The sequence below is a fragment of the Biomphalaria glabrata genome, chromosome 3 (assembly GCF_947242115.1).
Source record: "Biomphalaria glabrata chromosome 3, xgBioGlab47.1, whole genome shotgun sequence".
Classification (NCBI taxonomy): Eukaryota; Metazoa; Mollusca; class Gastropoda; family Planorbidae; genus Biomphalaria; species Biomphalaria glabrata.
The window spans coordinates 39,947,088-39,969,833 of NC_074713.1; the positions used below are offsets into that span (position 1 = coordinate 39,947,088).

The following is a 22,746-nucleotide window of genomic DNA, read 5'->3' on the forward strand; positions in this document are numbered from 1 at the left end:
TGAAAAAAATTGCTGGATGATGTAGAGACAGATTTACAAGAACTCTTGAGTTAAGGCATGGATTCAAAATCCTGTTCAGAAGAAATCTGAAAGATGTTTTGAAGCAGGCCATGACCCTCCAAGGGTTGTAGTGTCACCCACCGAAGGGTTGTAGTGTCACCCACCAAGGCTTGTAGTGTCACCCACCAAGGGTTGTAGTGCCAATGAGATGGTGGGTAACTAATTGAAAATAAATTATTTAACTTACATTTTTATTCTTTTAATAGGGAAATGAATTATACAATTTCAGAAACAATTTTTGAATTTTAATGTGATATCAGAAGAAATATTTTACTTTTTGGGAATATTTACTTCATAAATTTAATCTTACCTTGGTATCTCATTTTCAGAGGAAATACTTTGGAAGAAATGAAGTTGTGGTACAAAAAACTCATTGACCAAAACTTCAGCAAAGTCCAGCTCTTCATCAGTAGCAAGGTGCCAGCCTGCGTTTAATGTCTTCAGGTCACCTGGTACAGCCCAGTCCTAAATGAAAAAAACATTATTTCTAGTATTGCCATTAACTCTTTGGCTCCGGAATTAATTCGGAATTATTTGCCACTTTTGGACGGAATTAATTTTTCCGCCATTTCAGAGTGCACTACTTTGCTTCGATATAACTTGTATAACTTTTTTATTTATTATTGGAAAATAATAAACTTGATATAGAATTAAAGAGAAATGGATGCTCTTTCCATTTCTTGTGTTTTCTAGTTTGCAAATTATGTTGTTTTTGTAATTTTGGGTTTTGAATATAAAAATTAAAAATGAAAAACTCACCAACTGACATGGAAAATATCCATCCAAGTGCATGTTTAAAGAAATTTATTGTTCAAATTGAATCCAAATAGCTTTTTTCTCATTTTTATCCATTTGTTTACAGAACACCACAGAAGAAACAGCAATAGATGCAAAAAATAATAAACTGGAACTAATAATCCAATGTCACTACTTTAACGAAAAAGCCCATAAAAAAAGCAACACTCTTGGAACAAAACACTTTTACCCTAAAACTAGTCCAACTGTACAGCATATATATATTTATAGTATTTTCTTCTAAAGTTCTTCATGTACTTAGTATATAAATATTCCTTCTAGTTTTGATATTCATGGAAGCAGTCAATATGAATGTGTGGGTTCGACTCCCATCCAGCGCAAACATAAACCGTTCTCCCTGACCCAAAGTGTTTACATACTCTGTCATTCTTTATAGTTATAGGTCTCCATTCTCTGAAAATGGATCTTATTCTAGCAGGGGTGTTCCATTTAATCCTATGGTCAGCATAGCTATTTATTTTGCTAACAAGAATATCAACAATGTGATTGTCAATGAAAAAAACATTCCATCTCAATAGATGCAGTGCTGACTAAGTCTAGGTTGACAACCCAATTTCTTGGTGGAATAAATCTGAAATTGTTCTGTTTCAGTGCCTAGATGATAAATCTAGAGATCTACATCTATCTGATTAGATTTAGATCTAGATAATGTAGAGACAGCTAAACTAGTTCTAGATCTACATTGAACATTAGCTGGGGGTGGAGCTGCTTCATCAGCTGATAAACTTCATCATTACTAGACCTAGGCAGGCCTAGGTCTAGGTCTAGACCTATAAATTAATTTACTAGATCTAGATCTATATAATTAGATTTATCAATATCACCATCAGATAAAACAAAACCACTGTCATCTGAATTCTTATACTTCTTTATCAAAGAAATATTTAGATCTACAAAGTTTATATGGCCTTGGTTGAAGCTCCATCTTAAAAAAACACGCACACAGAAAAAATAAATGTCATCTCTTTACAAACTTCGTACAAAATAAAAACACGTTAAATGAAGGAAATTCCGGATGTTTAGCAAAGGGAAACTATTCTAGATAAACAATTAAGCAATAAAAAACAAGAATTGGAGAAATGGAAACGAAAAAAATAAATTTGAAATAGCCGATGCCCCCAGCGTTGGTCCGACTTTTTACCCCTTTTTTAAAATCAACTCCCTGTGCGTTGGTGCGGAGCCAAAGAGTTAATGCATTCTACTTTTTGTCTTGAATGCATTGAACTTAAAGTTTATCTTAGAGATGGGAAACTAACTGAATGCTAACCGAATCTGAACTTTAAAACTGATTGGTGTGAAATGAGCCTGAACTTTAAAACTGATTGGTGTGAACTGAGCCTGAACTTTAAAACTGATTGGTGTGAACTGAGCCTAAACTTAAAAACTGATTGGTGTGAACTGAGCCTGAACTTTAAAACTGATTGGTGCGAACTGAGCCTGAACTTTAAAACTGATTGGTGCGAACTGAGCCTGAACTTTAAAACTGATTGGTGCGAACTGAGCCTAAACTTAAAAACTGATTGGTGCGAACTGAGCCTGAACTTTAAAACTGATTGGTGCAAACCAAACAAAATGAAGAGGATTGACCAGAATATTTACCAAGAAGGGACAAGAAAAATAAGTAGGCGGTAAAGGCATGCTGGGAAGGTGCTATGGCTGAGTGGTTCAGCACTTGGCTTCCAAACCTGGGATCCTGGGTTCAAATCTCAATGCAGACTGGGATTTTGAATTTCTGGATTTTAAGGGCGTCTCTGAGTCCACCCAACTCTAGTGGATACATGACTTAAGTTGAGGAAAGTAAAGGCAGTTGGTGGTTGTGCTGGCCACATGACACCCTTGTTAACTGTTGGCTAAAGAAACATCATCTGGCCTATAGATAGCAAGGTCTGAAAGGGGAACTTTACTTTTCTTAATGAATCTGTTTTTCAAAGGCAAATACGTAAAAAGGACACTACTATCAGTGATGGAGGAAATGTGTCATGAAAATAAGAATGCAGTTGAAGCTGCTAGCCTTTTTCACATGACAATTAAAAATCTCAATTTAAAACTAAGAAATAGAGCAGCAAATATCAAAATGTTTTTTATTGACACCAACATATCTGATACTGTTCCACTCTTGGAATTTATCTGTGGTAAGAAAACCAATTTTAAACTCACAAAAGAGCAGCTATGAGGAGACTGCATGGGAGGGACCACAACTGACAAAGACCTGTTCAAAGAAATTTCCGACATCATGAAGGATGTTTCTCATCTTTGGGTAGAAATTAATTGGGTCTAACTACTGATACCAGCAGAAGTATGCCTGGATGTCATAGCATACTGGCAGAAAGAGTTATTAAAAAAAATGTCAAGTGAAACGAAACCTCTGTAGCAAGGCATTGAATCAGAACCATGTGATGATGTGTTTAGCACTGCAATATTTACATTTCAAGCGTTGAACCACAAAACTTCTAATAACTTTCTGACAGAAATAGAGTCCCAATATGAAGATGTTTTATTTTAAAATAAGTGCGTGATTATTTAAAAATGAAAGCAAGTGCCTCAACTTAAGACCCCTTATGGTTGTGGGATTTGGCTTTTTAAAGTGACATTACATCATATATAAATGAGCTCAACAACAAACTACAAGAAAAACAAGTAAATTTTGTATGTATTAGCTGACATAAGCGCCTTCTAAACAAAATTGCAGCTCTTCATTTAGCAGGCGGAAAAGGGCGAAACCAATGCTGATTTAGTGATTTGACTTGGTGTCACATCAATGCAGAAGTTGGTTTTGGATAACCTTCTACATCCTAGAGTAAGAATTGTATCCACAGGTTTCTACTAAAAGTGCATTATTGTTTATTAAATGATTTAGTATCTTTTCAGTTATGTGGCCTGCGACATGTTTGTCAGAAAATAAAATGGCCCACAGTTTCTATAAGATCAGACATCACTGTTTGAAATAATAAATTTAACATTATTACATGTACGTAGTTTTTGCTATTACCTATTTTAATAATATCGAATCGAACCTGAACTTTAGATGTGGCCGAACTGAGCCTGAACTAATTGGTCATTGAACTGAACTGAACTCGAACTTAAATCTGACTAAAACAAACCCGAACTTTAAAAGTTGGGTCCGATTCCCATCACTAGTTTAACTTTCAAAATTAAATTTAGTATTGGGGAAACCAATGTAACAATGCCAGTCAAGGTGACAATGTACTTACATTGAGAGGCAGATACTCATTCAGAGGCCTGTCAAAGTCTTTATCAACACTGCGGAACTCCAGAGGGTAAATCTGTGTCAAGCTACGGAGAACATACTTGAGCAACTGCCCAGCTATCTCATAGCCCTGAATACTTTTAAACTTCAATGTGTGTCTCAAGACCTCAACAAGTTCTGATTGGTAAGGAAGTAGACTAGAGCCTTCACACCTGACAACCTTAACAAACAATAAGAGTTCATATCACTTATCAAAGACAGTGTAGAATGTCTAAACTGATTATAATGTTTAAAATACTATAAATTCATCTTTCTCTAGTATAAAGATTTTATTTTCCAAAATACATTCTAAAGCTTGAAAATGACAAAAAGACATTTTCAATAACATCATAAACAACATACTTACATGTGATAAAATCAAAAAGTTCCATAAAAATGTGTTATCTAAAATTTCTTCATCTTTGGCACCAGGATCTAAAAGTAGATTATCAATAGAAACATAATGATGAGTCATTCCATCAAAGCATAATAGTTTTGGCTGGGTATAATTAGTGCTAGAATTAGTGTCCAAATCTGACATTCAAGGTCATTTTAGTTGATTTTTTTAAAAATTAATGACAGTGTTTGATTTAAGAGTAATAAAAGTATCATTATGTATCAGTAGTATCTGTAATAAGCTTCTATAAAATCTATAAACATTTATATTCATATATCTTAAATAGAAATAGAAACTTACGGTCATGGATAAAACCAAGAATACTTGAGCAGAGATGTGGAACAAAAGTTTTTAGTCCTAATACTGGATTGACCTGAAAATGAAATGTTCATACACAACTTCAGACTGCTAATCATTAGGTAGCGTCGTCTTGATTAAATAGCTTCAATCTAGACAAGTCATAGTACAAAACATGCTCTATCAAGTTGATTTCTATTGAAACTTTATCATTAGTGGAACAGAGGTAGTGATAATTAGGTTTTCAAGAAATGGAAACCTACAAAGGTAGCACTTAAAATATTTGTGAAGTTGTCACAACCCAAAAGGATGTGAGTTTCAGAATTAGGGTTAGGGTTAGAAACTCCATAAAAAAAAAAATTAACCTAAAATTAATATTTTAAAAAGTATGTCAAGGTACTAAAAATAACCAGAAGAGCAGAGTATCATTTAGAATTTAGTTTTGTTTATTATGACAAAGACTAGAAACCTTTACCATTGGGCCGGAAGATGATAAGATTGAGAAATCTTTTCTTCTTATAACATAGCCTGTTCGTTTGTTTTAGGTGATCATACAATAGCTATCAAAGCTGAATTCAATGGTCATATTAGTCTATTAGAAAGAGCTTCATAAAAGCCTAACAATAAAATATTCACATAAGCTTTTCCTATGAGCAGACAGTCAAGTGTGAGGATAAGTTTCAACAGTTTTCATTGTACTTTATTCTGGATGTATGCTAATAAAATAGCAACCTTTTAGTAAAAGTAGAATTGTTTTTAAAAAAATGTGTTTCTTACTGGAAACCTTTTAGTATATGGAACTACCAGATAATCAAACTATTTTTAACAAAGAACAACTGTACCAACCCTGACAGCAGCTCTACACAGATTAGCTGCTAGCTTGCCACTGACCTTCACCTCAAACACATTGGAAGTGATGAAGTTGTTAATTTTTCTTAAGGCACTCTGTAAAAGTAAATAACTACAACAATTAAATGATTAATGCTGATTGAAATCTTATTTATCAGATGCAACAATTTTAATATTTCTAAAAATAAATTTAAAAAAAAAACCCACACACTTTCTTATGCAATGTTTGTATTTGTTTGTTTGGGAACAACTTGTTCTCACTTTCACTCTATAATGTACAATGATATATCTCTGAAAGTAAAATTACTGAACTGTAATAATACAAAATTTTACAATTTCTCATTATTTTTAGAAAAACTTCTAGAGACCTGAGAAAAAACACCCTAGACCTATCACTAGTTTGTTTGAGGTCATGGGGGCTATCTGCACATTGTGTATTCACTGTTAGTTTCCTAAGATCCATTTATTTATCACACCTGATCACCAGTACTTCGCTGGCTTTGGTCAGATGTGTCTGCCAGTTATGAACAGCTTTGCCTACCTGCACACTCTGTTCATTTATAACAATACTTAGAGGTCAAGAAAAAAGCCTAGATGAATCTGAAGTTATTTATGCATTCCAGGCTTTTACGTGGTGACAGTACAACTATGAAATATCTTCTTATTGTAGCACTATTCATACACTCTGTGAACTGTTAACTATAGAAACTCTTTGACATATTACATTAAGTATTAGATTTCAAACTGACAGTGTTTGGTTTATTTGCAACAAGACCATAATAACTGTACTTAGTTGAACACAGATATATAACTGCACACAAATTTATCAAAACTTACTGTATATATTGGAGATGAACATTGTTGTAACATAGCTGATACAGTTGAGGCCAAGCCAATCTCCATGACTGTCTGCTCTGGAGTCAACTTCTCCATTGAACCAAAAGTGGCCACTTGACTACTATTCTCTATCACATTAAACACTCTTTAAATAAAAAAAAAGTTTACATACATTAGACTTCATAAAAAAAAAATGACAATAATGTCTACATAAAAATCTCTCCCCCCCTCCCCCATTCCCAATACCTTATTGTTTTTTAAATAAACAATTTTTTCAACATAATATAAAAAAGTCCCTTTCAGACCTTGTGATCTATAGGGCAGAAGATGTTAAGGTCATCTCTTTCTTTGGCCAACGTGCAGGGTGTCAAGTGGCCAACAAAATGACCACTGCCTTTATTTTCCCCAACTAAAGACAGGTACTCATTAGAGTTGGGTGGACTTGGGGCAGCCTAAAAATCTAGAAATTCAAAGTCCCTCTCTTCAACGAGATTCAAACCCAGGATCCCAAGTTCGAAAGCCAACCACTTAACCACTCAGCCACCTCACCCCTCAACATAATATTCAAAGAAAGGATACACCCTGGGAGCACATTTTAAATAAAAATTCTATTACCTGTCTAGAAAAGCTAAAACAAAGTCTTCAAATTGTGCTGTAGCAGAGCAAATTTCTCTTTGGTGCTTGAAATGGAAAGAAAATAATGACAGAAAAATCAATTTATTTGGTCATTCATGTATTTAATTCACATAACCAGTACAGCCATAAGCTAAACATTTCAGATTTTTAACAGTTTGATATCAGTTTCCTTCAATTTTTCTACACCACTCAAGTCATTTTCATACATAGCATATATCATATTTTACATCAACAGCTAAATGAGCAAAAGGTAAGTTGATACATTAAACAAATTGAAAAAAAACCCAACTCTAAACAGTTTTGTCTTGATATAACCATGAATATACTAACACGAGTTAAGTCTTAAGTTAAATTTTAATTTCATTGATTTAAATTATTGAAAAAAAAACAATTCTCTAGAGACAACTCACCTCTGTCAAATCAGGGCACTGATGGACAGCATCTGATGAATCTACTATGGGTATGAGTGCAACAAAGTTTGAGATCATCTGTAGAGTGACCTTTAGAAATAGACATTCAACAGATTGAGTTCTAGCAAGCTCAAGAGCTTTAGTGTTTTTTTTGTTTCTTCATAAATATGTTTCAAAACTTATCAGTTTGTTTCCATAGTGATCCACTGGAGTGGTTCATGAGAAGAAGATTATGCAAAATATGGTCTTTGTTTCTCTGAAACATAGTTAACAATGGTGTGTGCTACAACACCCTTAACTCTTCACTAATTGTCATGTATTCTCAAAGTAAGGCAAACACCAATTGTCAAACAGGGTTGAAACTTGACAAACTCTGTTTGGATGTCAAGTGAACAGATGTAACATTTCACATTTGGAATAGATTAAAATAGTCACTAGGCTCTCATCTACAATAATATTCTACTGTGCTTTACAACTACATGCATAAAATAATTTTTATGAAATTACAAGTAACAAAAAAATAATAAAAGAGAAGTTACCAAAGTTTTCTTAAAGTCATTTGGGTCAATGCCAGGCAAAGAAAGATTCAGAAGAGGAAGCACATGAGACTGACCCTCTGGATAATATTTGGTGGAAGTCAGCATAGGCCTGACTACAGACACAATGCAAATCATGCAAGCTATCAGGCGATGAGGCTCTATTAAAGTCTCCATGGCTGGATACATCCTGAAAAGAAATGTAAACATAGGTCAAAGGACTATTAGACTAAAACTAAACAAAAGAGATAAACCCAAGTAATCTATTTAAGTAAAGCTCTAAGGGAAATTACAAGATACTGAATTTTTATTATTGCCTACATGGACACACTATCAGAAAAGTTTCCTTGGTTAAGATTGTTCTCCAAGATACCAAGGTAAGAGATTAATGATGGAAGTAAAACCTAGAGTTTACATGATTGATTCAAACTAATTGATACAATTAAACTTCGTATAAGCCTTTTTTTTTTTTAAAGTATTGTATTTTTCTGGTTTTATTTCTGTTCCTGAAGAATTTTAAATACAATTAAAATAATCCCCACCAAACTACATTTGAATAAAATTAAATGAAAAATAAATCAATCTATAATTAAATTGTTTTCTTCTTGTTCCTAACAGTCCTGTGTTATTTATTATGTCTTATTTCTCTTACTTTTCCAGTAAAGGTGGTATAACAATCTCTGGCCTCAAGGTGGCCAAACTGCGCAAGGCCATGGAGGCATCATGACTTCCAAATTTGCTGAACATGGCCACAAACACAGCTGATTTTAAACTCTCTACAAAGCCTGTGACTTGAGCTTCTGTCAGTTTGTAGGCCTCTGGTACAGGTGTCAGCCACTTCATATCTTTGTATCTTTCTCTGTGGAGTTGTAAAAAAATGCACAAGTCCTGCTTGATTTTATACTTCTAAAAAAAAATTTCATTTGTAAAATATATTTCTTGTAAAACATAATTTGAAGATTGAAAAAAATACCTTCGCAAACGCTTGACAAACATTTTTGGAAGATTTTGAAGGAATGAGCCTAGTCGCATCTGTGAAATGTAATGGTCTGTTAACAATGTTTAAGAGACAGTGATAATGATGAGAAATAATTGCAGTAACTCAGTAACTATGAAAATTGTTTTATTTTTAATAAACAGAATCCTAGTAATAAATATAAACCTGTTTCAAAGTTATAATGTGGTTCCGGCTGACTTACTCTCAAATGTATTAACATGATACTATATATTAAATTCAATATAACATACAACTATGTATAACAAAGAAAAAGTGAGACAAATGGTATTTTCAGAGAAAACATATTATACAATAATTTACCGTCCATCGCCCCACATTAGACGGATGGTAGAAAGAATGTAAAGCTTTAAACAGTTTGGTGACATGTTCTTGAACCACGCTGTGATTGCTGCCTCCCTGTTGATAGCATCAAACATTTACTTTAATACAACATATTAATTATGATCTGGGAATTTATTTTTTTAAAATCTGTTAAATGGGACCTGAGTAAAACATTATAATGGGCATAGGACAAGGATTATAACAAATCAATGCCAAACCCAGACTATGGACTTTATTTTCTATTTACTTAAACACAACACTAAAGGAGTATTAGTGCAGTCATTACATTGTAACACTCAAACTAAATAGGACAACTAGTTCTTATGTTTTTAAACTAGTGTTGAAAGTTAAGCCCAATACCATCATGCTGACTATCCAAGTTGAGACTTGAGCTATTTCATAAGTAGTGTGATTACGGCTTGGCACTAGCTGTCTTGTACCAACTGGAAGACAAAAACTCCTTAATAGGCGATTGAAGATCTGAAAAATATTTATACAAGAAAAAGAAATTTAAATAACAGGCAAATTTAGTGCCACATAAGCCATATATCAGAATTTATAAATTAAAAAAAATGAACTAAAGCAATGAAAAGAAATAAGCTATAAACTTTAATCTCAACTCATGTGGCAAGTCTAAATTTAGTCATGGAGAGATACAAATAAGACAAGATATCGATTTACCATAGGAACATAAGGTGTCCAATCAATGTAGCCAATGTTATCATGAGCAACCTTGGAAAACAAACTGACTAAGTTCTGGGGAAAAAATGGCAACAATTATAATCATGCCATGAAGCAGAAGATACTTAAAAATATGTTCAACTTTAATTAATGTTCTCACATCTAAGAAAACTGTAATAAAATGTACATTGGTACTCAGGGGTGCCACCCATGAGACCAAGTAAACCATGAAACCTGAATTTCCAAATTTTACAAACCCTGAAATCATAAACCCCAAACTTTACCAACCCTGAAACGTACCACATATACAATTTAAGCACCAAAATTTGACGAAAGAAGAACAGTAGTAAATTACTACCTAGATCTATATCATAATATGCCCCCCATATTTTAAATATGTAATTAGTAAGCCTATCATTATAATAAATAGAGTTTGTGTGTATTTATTGATAAAGCTTGTAATACAAGTTAAGAGGATTATAGTACAATTTTATATTAACAATGTTTGTACCCCCCCCCCCCCAAACACACAGTTATTTTAAATGATGTTTCTCTCTTAACATTTATTCCCTCATTATTACTTTGAAGCAGCCTACTTTAATCAACATTAAACAAACTGATTCCATCAATGTACATGTATGGACAAGAAAATCTCTTGCAACAAGATAAAATTGATTTGAGATTTAGTCCAGATCTACTCCAAAATGAACATTTAGATTTAGTTCTAATATTTAAATGTAGACCTAGATGGCTAAAATGTGCTGGACTGCTTGTACATAATTTGTATAGATCTATTACTGATCTAATCATTAATGACCAATCAATCAAGCCTTTAGGCTAGGTCTCCAGGCGAACGCGAACTTATTAATTTAATTAATTCTTCAATCATTGATTCTAGTTCTGATCTAAAATGATGTAAATATGGTTATCTATTCCATCCTAAATCAAGATCCTACCTCTAGACCAATATAGCTCTAGACATAGATGCTCTATGGAATCTATACAAATATAAAACACTGAAAGAAAAAAAAAATCTAATTTCGCACTCGTGAATTTTTTTTTCTTTTTATTTCAAGGTACGCAAGTAGATCTAGACAAGACTAGATCTATACTAAATACAAGACTTTACAGTCTACATCAGATCTAGATTGATTATAGAAATAGATCTAGACTCTAAATCGAACCGAATCGAGGCGCGTTCTGTAGATCTAGATTCTAGATTTTGGCCTATAGAATGTTTACACTCTAAAAAAAAAAACTGTAAATAAAGCTTAGTGCGTATGCAAAGTGAAAGTCTCGCGAGATATGAAACTGGTGGTTTTTGTATAAAAATGACGGCTCGCTCGATCAGAACTAGCAAACTTAAACTAACAGGGAAAATGAAAAGTAATTTCGAAAAATTCTAAATCTACTAAAAACCCGGATTTTAACAAAATTGTAGAAGGCAAACCCAGAGGGGGGAAAAATCGTACCCCTCAAAACCTCGATTTCCGGGTAATTCCGGAAAAGTGGCACCCCTGTTGGTACTTTTAAACTTGGAACTTTTTAATAATAATTTTGCATTATATTTGTAAAAAAAAAAAAATAGAATTTAATAAAATCATGTTTGTCTTTTTTTTTCTCTACTTTAAATCATAAGTAAAACCAATGAACAACAAAGACCTTTTTTTTTTTGCCTGTCTCTATTACACAACTATTCTAATTATAGAGGGAAGAAAATGTATGCTTTGAACTTCTAACTTGGATTTCAGTCAAATTTTTATATCTAATGCAAAGTCTAACTTCATTTTTTTCCAAGGCAATGTTGAACTGGCCAAGAAGCAAAGCATTACGTCCGGGACTTTCAGGTTCAAATAGCATTTCTTGATGGAACTTTGCTACAGGCTACAGAATTAGGCTAACTCACATTACATGCTTTGCAGACCTCTAGGTTTTGAAAGATCAGTTCAATATTAATAATCTGTATCAAACATGATGAATTTCATTTACAGACTGACACAGATTAGCAAAGTTTCTGAATTCATGATGAATTAGTTTTTGTAATACTTTAAAAAAAAACAAACTGGGAGATAAAAAAAAGAATGTGACTAAACAAATTAAAATTACAATTAAACAAATGTACTTACAGCCTCCCATGATGGCATATTTTGAAATGACAACCACAGCTGCAAAAGTTCATCTAGCCACAGTCTATGCACACACACAAATAAAAATACATAAAACACTTAGAAACTTCAACTTCATTATTACACTATAGTAAAATTATTTAGAAATATTTGAAAAAGTTTAAACTAAACACATACTTAAATCCTTTATGATGCAGTTCTGGAGGTAGACTGGTAGGAAGAAAGTAGTCTAGACACTGGAGCCCACCAATAACATACATGTCAAAGGGACACAACCATGGTCGCCATTCATCAAGCATTTCTTGGGTGGCATCTTCATGAAAGTATCTGAAGGACAACAAACTTTTCAACTGACACAAACATTCAAACACAATATTTGAATAAAACTGACCTCTACAAAACATACCACATCCTTCAACTACATCACAACTTATAACATGTTTAAAAAAAAAATCAAGAGTATGCTCTACAATAAATACCTAGAAACTAAAAGTACAAATGTAAACAAAAGTCAAGAAATATTTTTAAGTACGACATTAATATCTTTCAACTGAACTAAAACACCATTAAATATGTCAACATGGTAAAAGTACCCACTAAAATTGACTAATTTCAACAATGTTTAAATAAATAACTTACGGTGTGCACGATACTACAGTATTCTTTAAATTCTGTTGAAATTTACTGCAATAAAAAGAAAAATGCTCATTACTTGTTAATAATTTTATTCTTCTGTTATAAATTAAATGTAATAAATAAATAACTTAAAAAACTAAAGCTGTCAAAGTAGAAACAATTTACCAAGTGCATAATATTTTCTAAACAAAACTAAACATTTTAGATAAATGGGGCAGACAATGTAAAGTTTATCTGTTTCTGTGCTAAGGCAGGTGTCGTGAAGACAGCTCAATGAGAACTGTTATTACTTTTTAAAGCCTCTATAAAACTAGACATGTCCCAAAAGCCATAATAGAAAATTCCAGCCATCAAGATCAAGATCAATAATGATAAAAATGGATTTTCAAAGCTGCTCAATAAGCTACAAATAAGAACAGTCTGATTTGAAAATAAAAGGTCCATTCAAATAGTTTATTTCATAAATACTTACGCAGGAAAAACAGGAAAACCCCTCTTTTCATTGCTGCATGCTTTGACAATTTTATACAGTGGTTGCCAGGATATTGTCAAATCTTCTCTGGATAAAAGGCTCCTCTTTCTAAATAGAATGAAATAGTTCAGATTTCAATGAATTGAATATTTCAAACATTAACAAAATATTTTGGACACATAAATGTAATATATCAAAAGACTTAAAGAAGCATGACATTCTCCATTTATTAGATCAAAGTAAAACACAAACTATAATAAAATTTTGTTATATCTAACTTGTATCTATTTCATATTGTTATAAGTCGATTGGGACTGATAGGGTTAATGTGTATGCAGTACAAGAAAGCATTTGAAGTTAGTGTCTCCAATTGTGTTGTATTGGCTGTTGATGTATTTGTAATTAAACTGCCACATTGTTATTTAGAACTCTTGTTGTCAAGTTCTTGTATTAGCTGCGCTGTGTTGAGCAGTGTGTACAGAAAGTCTGATAGAGAAGATCCTAACAATATTAACTCTGAATTTTTTTTAGATTCTGATATGAACTGAAGTGCAGAAAAACAAATAATAAAAGTGTGAACCTGGAAAGTAAGTTAGCATTGCAGTGTTGAATCAATGTTTCATATAACTTTGTCAAACTAGGACAAAAAAACTGAACATAAGGATTTGTTACAACAATGCCATTATCTGTATCTTTTGTTTACAGATTTAGTCATACACTCTTACTTACCTCAACAGCAATGTCAGCATTGTGGCTGCTTTTTCAACCAGGGCATACTCTTGGGTGCTCATTGTGAGAATTTCTAGCATGAGCTTGACAAGAAGAATATGGTCTGTCTTTGAAAACTTGTATCCATACAGGGTGATAAATCTGGGGGAAAGGATCATGCTCAATTAAAATTGATGATGACCTTTGTTTTTTTTTTAACTAAATTCATTCTAAAATTTAAGGTCAATTAGATAAAATATTCTGAATGGCACCAGGTAATGGCGAATTATATACCCTATATCATAATGTTAACAGTCATATCTTGTAAAATGTTTTACACATTTAATCTGATGTTCCTTTATGTTCTGAAGATAATTACATCTTATCCTTACCTCCCACCAGGCAACGGCAACTAGCAGGATTTAAACCTGGGACCTTCAAGACAACATACGACAGTTCAGAGCATATACCACAATGACCAGGCATACATATATAAATATCTAATTAAGCTATAATAATTTGTTCTATGGATTGGATGTAAAAATAAGAAAAGGGGATTTTTTTTTACATAGGACTATAGTTTTAATCTTCAATGGTATTTATAACCAGATAATAATATGCCAGAAAAAAATAGTCAGGAGGCAATTGTTATAATTACTGAAAAAGCACTCTGCTCCAAGGGTTGACAATCATGCTAATGTTAAAAAAAAACAATGATATTCAGATCATAAATAGTACCTTGGATTTGACTATTCACACTAATCACTCTATTTATATTAATGCTAAAGATGTTTTATGTATAAAAAAAAAAAAAAGAGAGAGAGAAACTGACAAACACAACAAATTTAAGAACATGAGACACAGTAGCATGCAGAAAACATCTTCTTTTTCTTTTTCATGGATGTACTAAAAACTTGGTATTTCCTAATTTTCTATTAGATAGTATTGAATTACAAGCATAAAGAAAAAAAAATCAAGTGATTTTACAGAGCAGGAATTAGTATTTTAAATTCTTAAACCATTTTTATAACTTATCATTTTTCTTAAAACTTTCAAACCTGTTTCTGAATCTCAATCTGTTCATAAATATAAAATACATGGAAAAAAAATTTTTAAGCATGAATCTATGATTTGACCTAGCTACACTGCAAGTCTCATTTAATTTTTCATGGTGCTTCAAGACTTGAAAAACTTTAAAACAACCAAGACATTAGAATGTAGAGATCTAAATCTAGTATTTATTTATCAGATTCTCTAAATCTAAGATATAAATGGGTTGGAGTTTCACTTGTAATTTTAGTAGGCACTTTGAAATTGGCTAGTATTATAGCCAGAAGTGGTATTATTTTACTACCAAAACAATGTGATCCACTGTATCATTGGCCCAAAACTATCCTGTTTTGTGTCTCATAATAAAATCAAAATTTTGTTTTTAATAATTGTATTTAATCAAAATGTGAAATTACAATATCGTTAGATGGAATTCCTTAATTAATATAGATCAAATGGCTACCATTAATACAGTTTGTTTTTATGTTTGAATCAATCACGTGATGACCTTTTGAATTGCACATTATAAGCAAACACATTAAATTTATCCAAAAACAATTGATTTACAGTACACACATATGAACGTCTTGTGTGGTTACAAAATGAGGATGTTTGGCAATGCACTTAATATAAACTGCCAGAAAGCCTTGATCCAGAAAAAGTCAATGAGATCCCAACCGTCCATAGAATATATGAAAATCTAATAGCCTAAAAATTGTTTAGCATCATCATCATAAAATTCTGACTAATAATATAGATCTAGAGTAAAGCTGCCTTATTCAAACATGTTAAGCCAAATTCCAGCAACTTAGTGCCTTAAAATTTTTATATCTCTATTCTCTATAATACTCTATATTCATTAGCCCGAAGTGTTGGTCTAGTATAAAGTCTACCATACTGAAAGTACTAGACTGACTAGAGTCTAGATATAGATCTACTATAATTATACTCAAATTATAGTTAATAGACTAGCTAGATAGAATCTACTCAGTCTACCTTTCTAATTGTACCATCCAATGTCGAACTCCTACTTTTAAATCTCTTAGCTGAGCTGCCCTGCCAAGGTTGGCTTTGATTTCCGCAAAGTTTAGATTGGATTCTATATCTACATCTTTGGCATATGGCAATAAGCTGTTGTACACTAATTCTTTTTGCGGTACAAATCCAAGTACGGCAGATCTTTCAAGTCTTTCCAAATCTTCAGCGGCTGTGTCATCGTTTTCAGTCTGAGTCTGTGTTGTGTCAGACGAATCATCTTCTTCCATTATCTACTGTCAATAGATCTAGATCTAGACCTAGATCTATATAATTACGGTTCGGGTTATCTTCTGTATTAGTGAGTAAAGAAAAACAAAGTAACGAATAACAACAGTATGTTGATGTAAGATAAAGTCAGCAGCATAACTTGTATTATATGACTAATGTGTTTACGATTGCGGACATTTTCTTAGATCTTTTCTAAAATTTTAATAAAAAGATTGAACAAAACGCAATCAAGCCAATCATATCTACTGTAACAAAATAAGGGGAAGTAAGTAAAACAAATGTTTATCACTGACCCATACATTTGCAATCAAATTCAATAAAATACAATCATAGACTGTGACCTGTATAACACTAGATTACTAGATAATGCTAGTCTAGTTTAGATCTAGATATACCGGTACTATGACATAGATCTAGAATCTAATCTAGACATGATACATCATGGTATGCTTATGAAGTTTGATAGTATAAGTAGTACGTACAACAGTGTTACACACACCCAGACAGACAACACAACAGTAACTAAACTAACAGTAACAGTGCTGATTAAACTAATAACTAGTCTAGTTTTAAGTTTACATTTACAATCAGATTCAGATCTACACTACACTACTACACTGTCTACAGTCCTGGCCCAGTCAGGTATCACTATGTCACAGTAGGTCTAGATCTATAATGACTATATCTAGGTACTTCGATAAAAATTTCAAAATGATCACAATGCAATGGAACCTATTTAGTTAGATAGAGCTTGAGAAATGCTTTCCAATGATACCAATTTTATATTGCTGAGTTAATTGTGAGGGAAGTTATTAAATTTTTAGTGGCCAAAAATCAGCCTTCTTTAGCCTTTGTAAAAAAAAATAAAATCTGTGACCGAAACAACTGACGGTTGAACTTAAATTAACTGTATTATAAAAAGTCTTAAAGATATGGGATTGAAACTTCACACTCTTTTACATTAACCAGTATTCTGTTAAAATAAATTTAAAAAATGAGACCAAGCAATAAAATCTTTGAAAAAAGTTAATTAATATATAAAAAAGCCTTCGACAAAAAATAAAAATATATGTGATTTTGTCATCATATGAGCCCAAAAATCACAAATAAAACAAATCAGAGATCTGTATTGTGTTTTATTTTGTTTAATTATAATTCTAATGTATTTAAATAGCTATTTATATGCATCAGATAGATAATTCTTATAAATTATAAATGAAAATAGCACTGCGCAGAAAAATATTTCCTAAAATTAAATGACTATAAGTTTCATAAACTTCATAAAAAAACAGTTTTAACCTTTTGTAGAGCACTAAAATCATTTTAAAATGCCTTAATTTAAATGCTTTAAAAATTAGATTGTAAATGAAAAATTTCTTGCTTCGAACAATAAAATTAAAAAGAAACCTTGCGACTTCTTTAGAAGTTATTAAAAGATTTTTTACTTGAATTTTTGTGCAATAATAGCTCATCATTTTAAAAATATAATGTACTCATTTATTAACTATTAATTTACATGTATATTAATAGAAAAAAAACAACACACAGAAAAAAAATTAATTATTAGTTCGCTGAGCTAAAAATATGAAAAAAAAATTGTAATATTTAATATTATTTTTTAAAATAATTAAACTTTTACTTTAAAATTTGCAGATTACAAAGATTAATAAAGACACATTCCCTCTCCATAATCTAGCATTCAAACACTATAAAAGTTAATCTAAATGAAAAATTCCTATGTGTGCTTCTAAAAATAGCTTGTGATAGACAGAAATTGACCATTTCCAGTAAATCACAGTGTTGGTTGTTACTAAAAATAGATTTTAACCATCAACTTTGAAAATTAATATCTAAAGAGTGCGCCAAGCTACAAAGTTCAAACTTAGCACACATATATATATTAACATGCTAAATTCAATAGAATTAGTGAGATTGTTGTAACCATAAACACTTTTATTTTATTAAAAAAAGAAAATTGTACCCTTCTTTGTCTTTGTTAATTTTAATATCAAATATCTTTAAAGTGCGCCAAGAGAATTTAATGAAATTTGAAATATACACATTTCATAATATGCTAAATTATTGTAGCAAACAGCATTGTTGTAACTTTTATAGGAAAAAAGTTGTAAAAATGTCAACTTTCACATAAACTTTTGTTAAGAAAAATTTAACAGATTGGCTTCAAAAGCAAATAAAAATGATCTCTGATATCTTATGTTTACAAAAAGTAATTATAATTAGTCCTCAAATCAAATACAATATGCTAAAACTTTGATGGAAATGACCACCCCTAAAAAAAGGGTAAAATGTGCTGACACACTTTTCAGCCATTTTTTGGGAGAAAAAAAAATGGATCTAGGTCAGTTTATCGAAGTACCTACTATATCAGTCATTACAAGAGACTCACTGTTACTATAATATAGTATAATATAGGCTACTAGATCTAGATTGTAACTTGATCTATAAAAAGAAATTCTATATAGTATAGAATAGAAGTCAGTATAGATCAAGTCTATGTTTGTAAAATGTTTTACATGTTTTGGATGTTCCTTCAGAGTTGAAGATAGTTTTATAAGTTTACTTCCTAGTCCAAACCTCCCACAGGACAACAGGGAATGGGAGCAGGCAGGGTTTGAACCCGGGACCATCGATAAATCCAAACAACAGTTCAGTGTGCAAACTCAACTGCACGACCATACAGCCATTTAAATCTAGATATTGACTCTATGTCTCTATGCCCTCTAGATTTATTTGACTATAGTTTCTATAGACTCTTAAAAGTATTCTAGGTAGGTGTTCTAGGCTTCTAGGTCTTACTTTTTTATTTGTAGAGAATCTACATCTAGATTCGATTTATACATCCTACTAGGCTAGATAGATTAGAAAATAGGGTAGAATCACTACACTCTAGTCACTACTACAGTAATTACAGTTTACAGGTCTTCACTTTAAATAAAAAACAGGTGTAGGTGCATGATTAAAGGATGTATAAAAAAAAAATATTTGTAGAATTAAGAATTCAAAGCTGAAAAGTGTAAAGTGAAGAGTCATTCATCGGTGGATGCTACAAAAAAAAAAAGTTTGGGGTTGTCATAGTAATAAAAAAAAGGGCAGAAAGTGTGAAAGCAGGGTGTGTAGGGGTGGAGTTATGGTTGAAAAGCAACATTAGGTATATAAAATATATTGAATAGAGAAGCCAAAGTAAATTCTGAGGTTTTATGACAGACTTACTTTTTTGTTGTGGGCAGGGAAACAGACTGGTGAAAATTCTAGAATTCATTGGCCATAAGCAGGGGGAAAGGGGGGGGGTATGAAGTGGGTCATTCCAAATCAAGTATTTTAGGGTGTTCATTAAAATGTGGCCTGTTTATTGAAATTTCAAAAAAAGAAAAAGAGGGGATGTTCCAGCCATAATAAACCCTTTGAAGCCTGGGCGTAGCTGGTCTGTAATGCTAGTATAATATATATAGGTATACTGCATGGGGATGAAAAATCTTTTAAACTTTCAACCTAGATATGTGCTTTAAAAATTTGATATGGACACTCACCATTGAAAAAAGATCCTACAGCTAGAGTAATGATAATGATGAATAAGCTGTGCAATGCTGGTGACGATGTAAAAAAGAAGATAAGATGAATGCCAAAAGTGCATAACTCCTTTTTTTCAAAGCAAAACAACAAAAATGCAATAATGAAATTTTACACTAATATTTTTTTATAACCTTCAAAACAGTGAGTCACCAAAAAAAGCAATGTAAAGTTGAGAGGGTACACTGCACATACTATTATTAGTCATCTCTTTTTTTGTTTATTGCAATGTATCCATATATTTTGGAACTACAATTTATTTTTTTTTAGTTTAAATAAAATGAAATAAACAGTACATCATTAAAATTTATAATTATTTTCTTCTTCAGCAACTGAAATCGAAGTCCAAATATTTCATAAAGAATTATTTATTTGCTTCGATGACATTTTAAGGAATGTCTCTTAGAAGTATTACTGATTTAGCGGATGGTGTAATGATTGATGGAGACCAGCAGGAAACTTTATTGCCACCCGATGAGTTCGATTTTGAAAAATTTAATCGTGGGAGACAGTTTTTTGTACAAAATGTTTTCAGCTGTACTGTTGCTATGTATTTTTCTCTAATTGCTGGTTTGAGCATCCCTAATCTTTTAAATGCATTGGTTTTTACGAATGAATCTAGCACTCCGCAAAAGTCTTTTCACAGGTACCTAAAGACTTTTCACCATGTAGCTAGTTGGCATTATAATGATGTCTGGGACCTAAACTCTGCAGCTTATAAGTCTATACAGTATGTCAGGAAGAAGCACATGGATGTGCGAAACCAAATGCACTTGCAAAGTCATAATAACAAGATAAGGTTTCTGTCTCAATATGATATGGGTATTGTTCAAAGTGGTTTTGTGGGTTTAATAATATTGTATGCAGAGAATTTTGGAATCAAATGCAAAGAATCAGATTTAGATGATTATGTTTACTTTTGGTATGGGATCGGCCATTTATTAGGTATACAGAAGAAATATAACATCTGTGCACATGGCTTCCATCAGGCCAAAAGATTTTGTAGAGATGTGGAGTTTGATGTAAAACACAGATATTTACATGATCCGCCCATAGAGTTTTTTACTTTGATGCATGCCTTGATAAGGGCCTTTAACCCGATCCAGTGGGTGTACATCTTTACTTTTCCAGTTGTTCTCAAATTATTTCATTGTTTAGACAATTACAAATGGCTACATATTAGTTTCTTTGATTATTTACGTTTCTACATGTTAAAATTATTTTTCTTTATCATGAGACACAGTGATAAATTTAAACGCCTGTTAAACCACAAATTTGAACAAGATTTCCATTTGCAGCCTCAACCCACAAAAACTTTGGAGATTGAAAAGTCCAGTTGAAATATATTTTTTTTTTAGTTTTGTATTAGTTAACTTATTAACAGCTTTAACTGTTAATTCCATATAATTGTATGGGCAGCCAGCAATAAACTGGAAGGCTGAAAAAGTTATTTACTATTCATATTTTAAGTTATAAGAGCTGTGATATTACTTTGACCACCTATGTACATTGTAATTCCATGTTACAGTGCAGAACTTTATTTAAAGAGTGTTTCTGATATTCTAGTTTTTATTGTGCATTATTTTCACTTAATTGGCAAATTATTTTTTTTACATTAGAAAAACAAGTGTCTTCATTATAATATCTGAGAGGTAAAGTTGGTTAAATCCAAGAAATTTTCAGTGATCATCAAGTGCACAGTGTAGTGATTAAGATTTACTATTTAAAATGATTTCTTTTTGTGTCCTACATTTTTTCCTTATGAACTTTTAGCTTAATATATTAGTGCTAATTCTACTTATGAACTTTTTATTTTTGTTAGTGTTAGTGAATGTTAAAAGATTCATCATTTTTTTTACAAAAGGCAAATGGTTTGTTGGTTTTTAATTTTATTATGCTTAATTATATACTGCTGAATACGTTTGTGTATGGAGTATCTTTTGTTCACTAAAATTAAACTGAACTGTGTACATTTTGATACCCTATTATGTTTAATCAAAATTAAAATTTTTAAAATGAAAATGATTTTTTTTAAGTTATGAGAATTTATTTCTTTAATATTTTTTAATTCATATTTTATTATTTCAAAATTTCTTTTTTTTAATACAGTTGTAATAAATGGTTGGTCCTGGCAAACTACATTATAAGTAAATGGCAAAATAATTTACAAACATATTCATATAAAGAGCCAATAATTTTGAAGTTTTAAATTAATAGAACTTTGTTTCCTTTAAAATCTTCACAAGGTCAAAAAGTGTTAACACCATCTTGCAGACCTTCAGATAAACATCAAGAATGAAGATTCAGTCAAGGAATGCAAATATTTAATTAAAATGTTAAACATAGTTACATGCCGCTATTTAGCAGGGCCAGTCTTAGGCCACTGCAACCTATGTGACCAAAGGATCCGCACTTTCATGGAACCCGCGCTAATTCAAGGTGTATAAATTATTAAATTAAACCATTTTATAACTTAAAACAGATTTCCCGCGCCCTCCTGTCAATTTCCCAGGAACTCCTGGAAATCTCCAGAAATTGCAAAATATAAGAAAAAGTCCTTAAAATATATGGAAATACATAGAAAAATATTGTCATTTTGGGGTGTCATTCTATATGGAAAACGTCAATCCTACGCACTATTAATAAAAACGGCATTATGCATTAGCCATAATTGTGTAATCAGGTGGAAGAAGCTTCTCGCACCTCAAACTAATGAATTACTTGATGTCAACAATTCTCAAAGATAGATTGAAACATTTGGTAATTCTTGCAATTGAGCGGGATCTATGTGGGAA

General features: G+C 31.7%; 2 protein-coding genes across 4 annotated transcripts in view; one reads left to right on the forward strand and one right to left on the reverse strand.

The window, feature by feature from the left end:
• The window catches only part of LOC106071215 (proteasome activator complex subunit 4-like), a 43,842-nt gene extending 27,270 nt beyond the window's left edge, over positions 1–16,572 (reverse strand). The window contains exons 1-20 of the mRNA XM_013231261.2: positions 16,094–16,572; positions 14,069–14,209; positions 13,340–13,447; positions 12,871–12,915; positions 12,409–12,558; positions 12,232–12,295; positions 10,106–10,180; positions 9,785–9,904; positions 9,404–9,499; positions 9,059–9,117; positions 8,738–8,944; positions 8,089–8,275; positions 7,550–7,639; positions 7,119–7,183; positions 6,504–6,648; positions 5,664–5,762; positions 4,821–4,893; positions 4,491–4,558; positions 4,089–4,304; positions 371–525 (exon numbers count right to left, since the gene is read on the reverse strand). Coding sequence (XP_013086715.2) covers positions 371–525; positions 4,089–4,304; positions 4,491–4,558; positions 4,821–4,893; positions 5,664–5,762; positions 6,504–6,648; positions 7,119–7,183; positions 7,550–7,639; positions 8,089–8,275; positions 8,738–8,944; positions 9,059–9,117; positions 9,404–9,499; positions 9,785–9,904; positions 10,106–10,180; positions 12,232–12,295; positions 12,409–12,558; positions 12,871–12,915; positions 13,340–13,447; positions 14,069–14,209; positions 16,094–16,362 — 2,432 coding nt within the window. The 5' untranslated portion in view covers positions 16,363–16,572. The remainder of the gene's footprint in view (positions 1–370; positions 526–4,088; positions 4,305–4,490; positions 4,559–4,820; positions 4,894–5,663; positions 5,763–6,503; positions 6,649–7,118; positions 7,184–7,549; positions 7,640–8,088; positions 8,276–8,737; positions 8,945–9,058; positions 9,118–9,403; positions 9,500–9,784; positions 9,905–10,105; positions 10,181–12,231; positions 12,296–12,408; positions 12,559–12,870; positions 12,916–13,339; positions 13,448–14,068; positions 14,210–16,093) is intronic.
• Positions 16,573–16,667: 95 nt separating this feature from the next.
• On the forward strand, positions 16,668–21,973 carry LOC106071216 (uncharacterized). 3 transcript variants are annotated; one of them, XM_013231262.2, is made up of 2 exons: positions 16,668–16,807; positions 20,281–21,973. In XM_013231262.2, the coding sequence occupies exon 2, from the start codon at positions 20,347–20,349 to the stop codon at positions 21,289–21,291; it is 945 nt and encodes a 314-aa protein (XP_013086716.2). In that variant the 5' UTR covers positions 16,668–16,807; positions 20,281–20,346; the 3' UTR covers positions 21,292–21,973. The 3 variants fall into 3 exon arrangements, with proteins under 3 accessions (XP_013086716.2, XP_013086718.2, XP_013086717.2); XM_013231264.2 differs by having other exon boundaries at positions 16,674–16,837; XM_013231263.2 differs by lacking the exon at positions 16,668–16,807 and adding an exon at positions 16,851–17,005.
• The last annotated feature ends 773 nt before the right edge of the window (positions 21,974–22,746 follow it).

Excerpts from the sequence above, each read along its gene's own strand:
- LOC106071216 (XM_013231262.2), top strand. The coding sequence starts at position 20,347 with ATGTCTCTTAGAAGTATTACTGATTTAGCGGATGGTGTAATGATTGAT.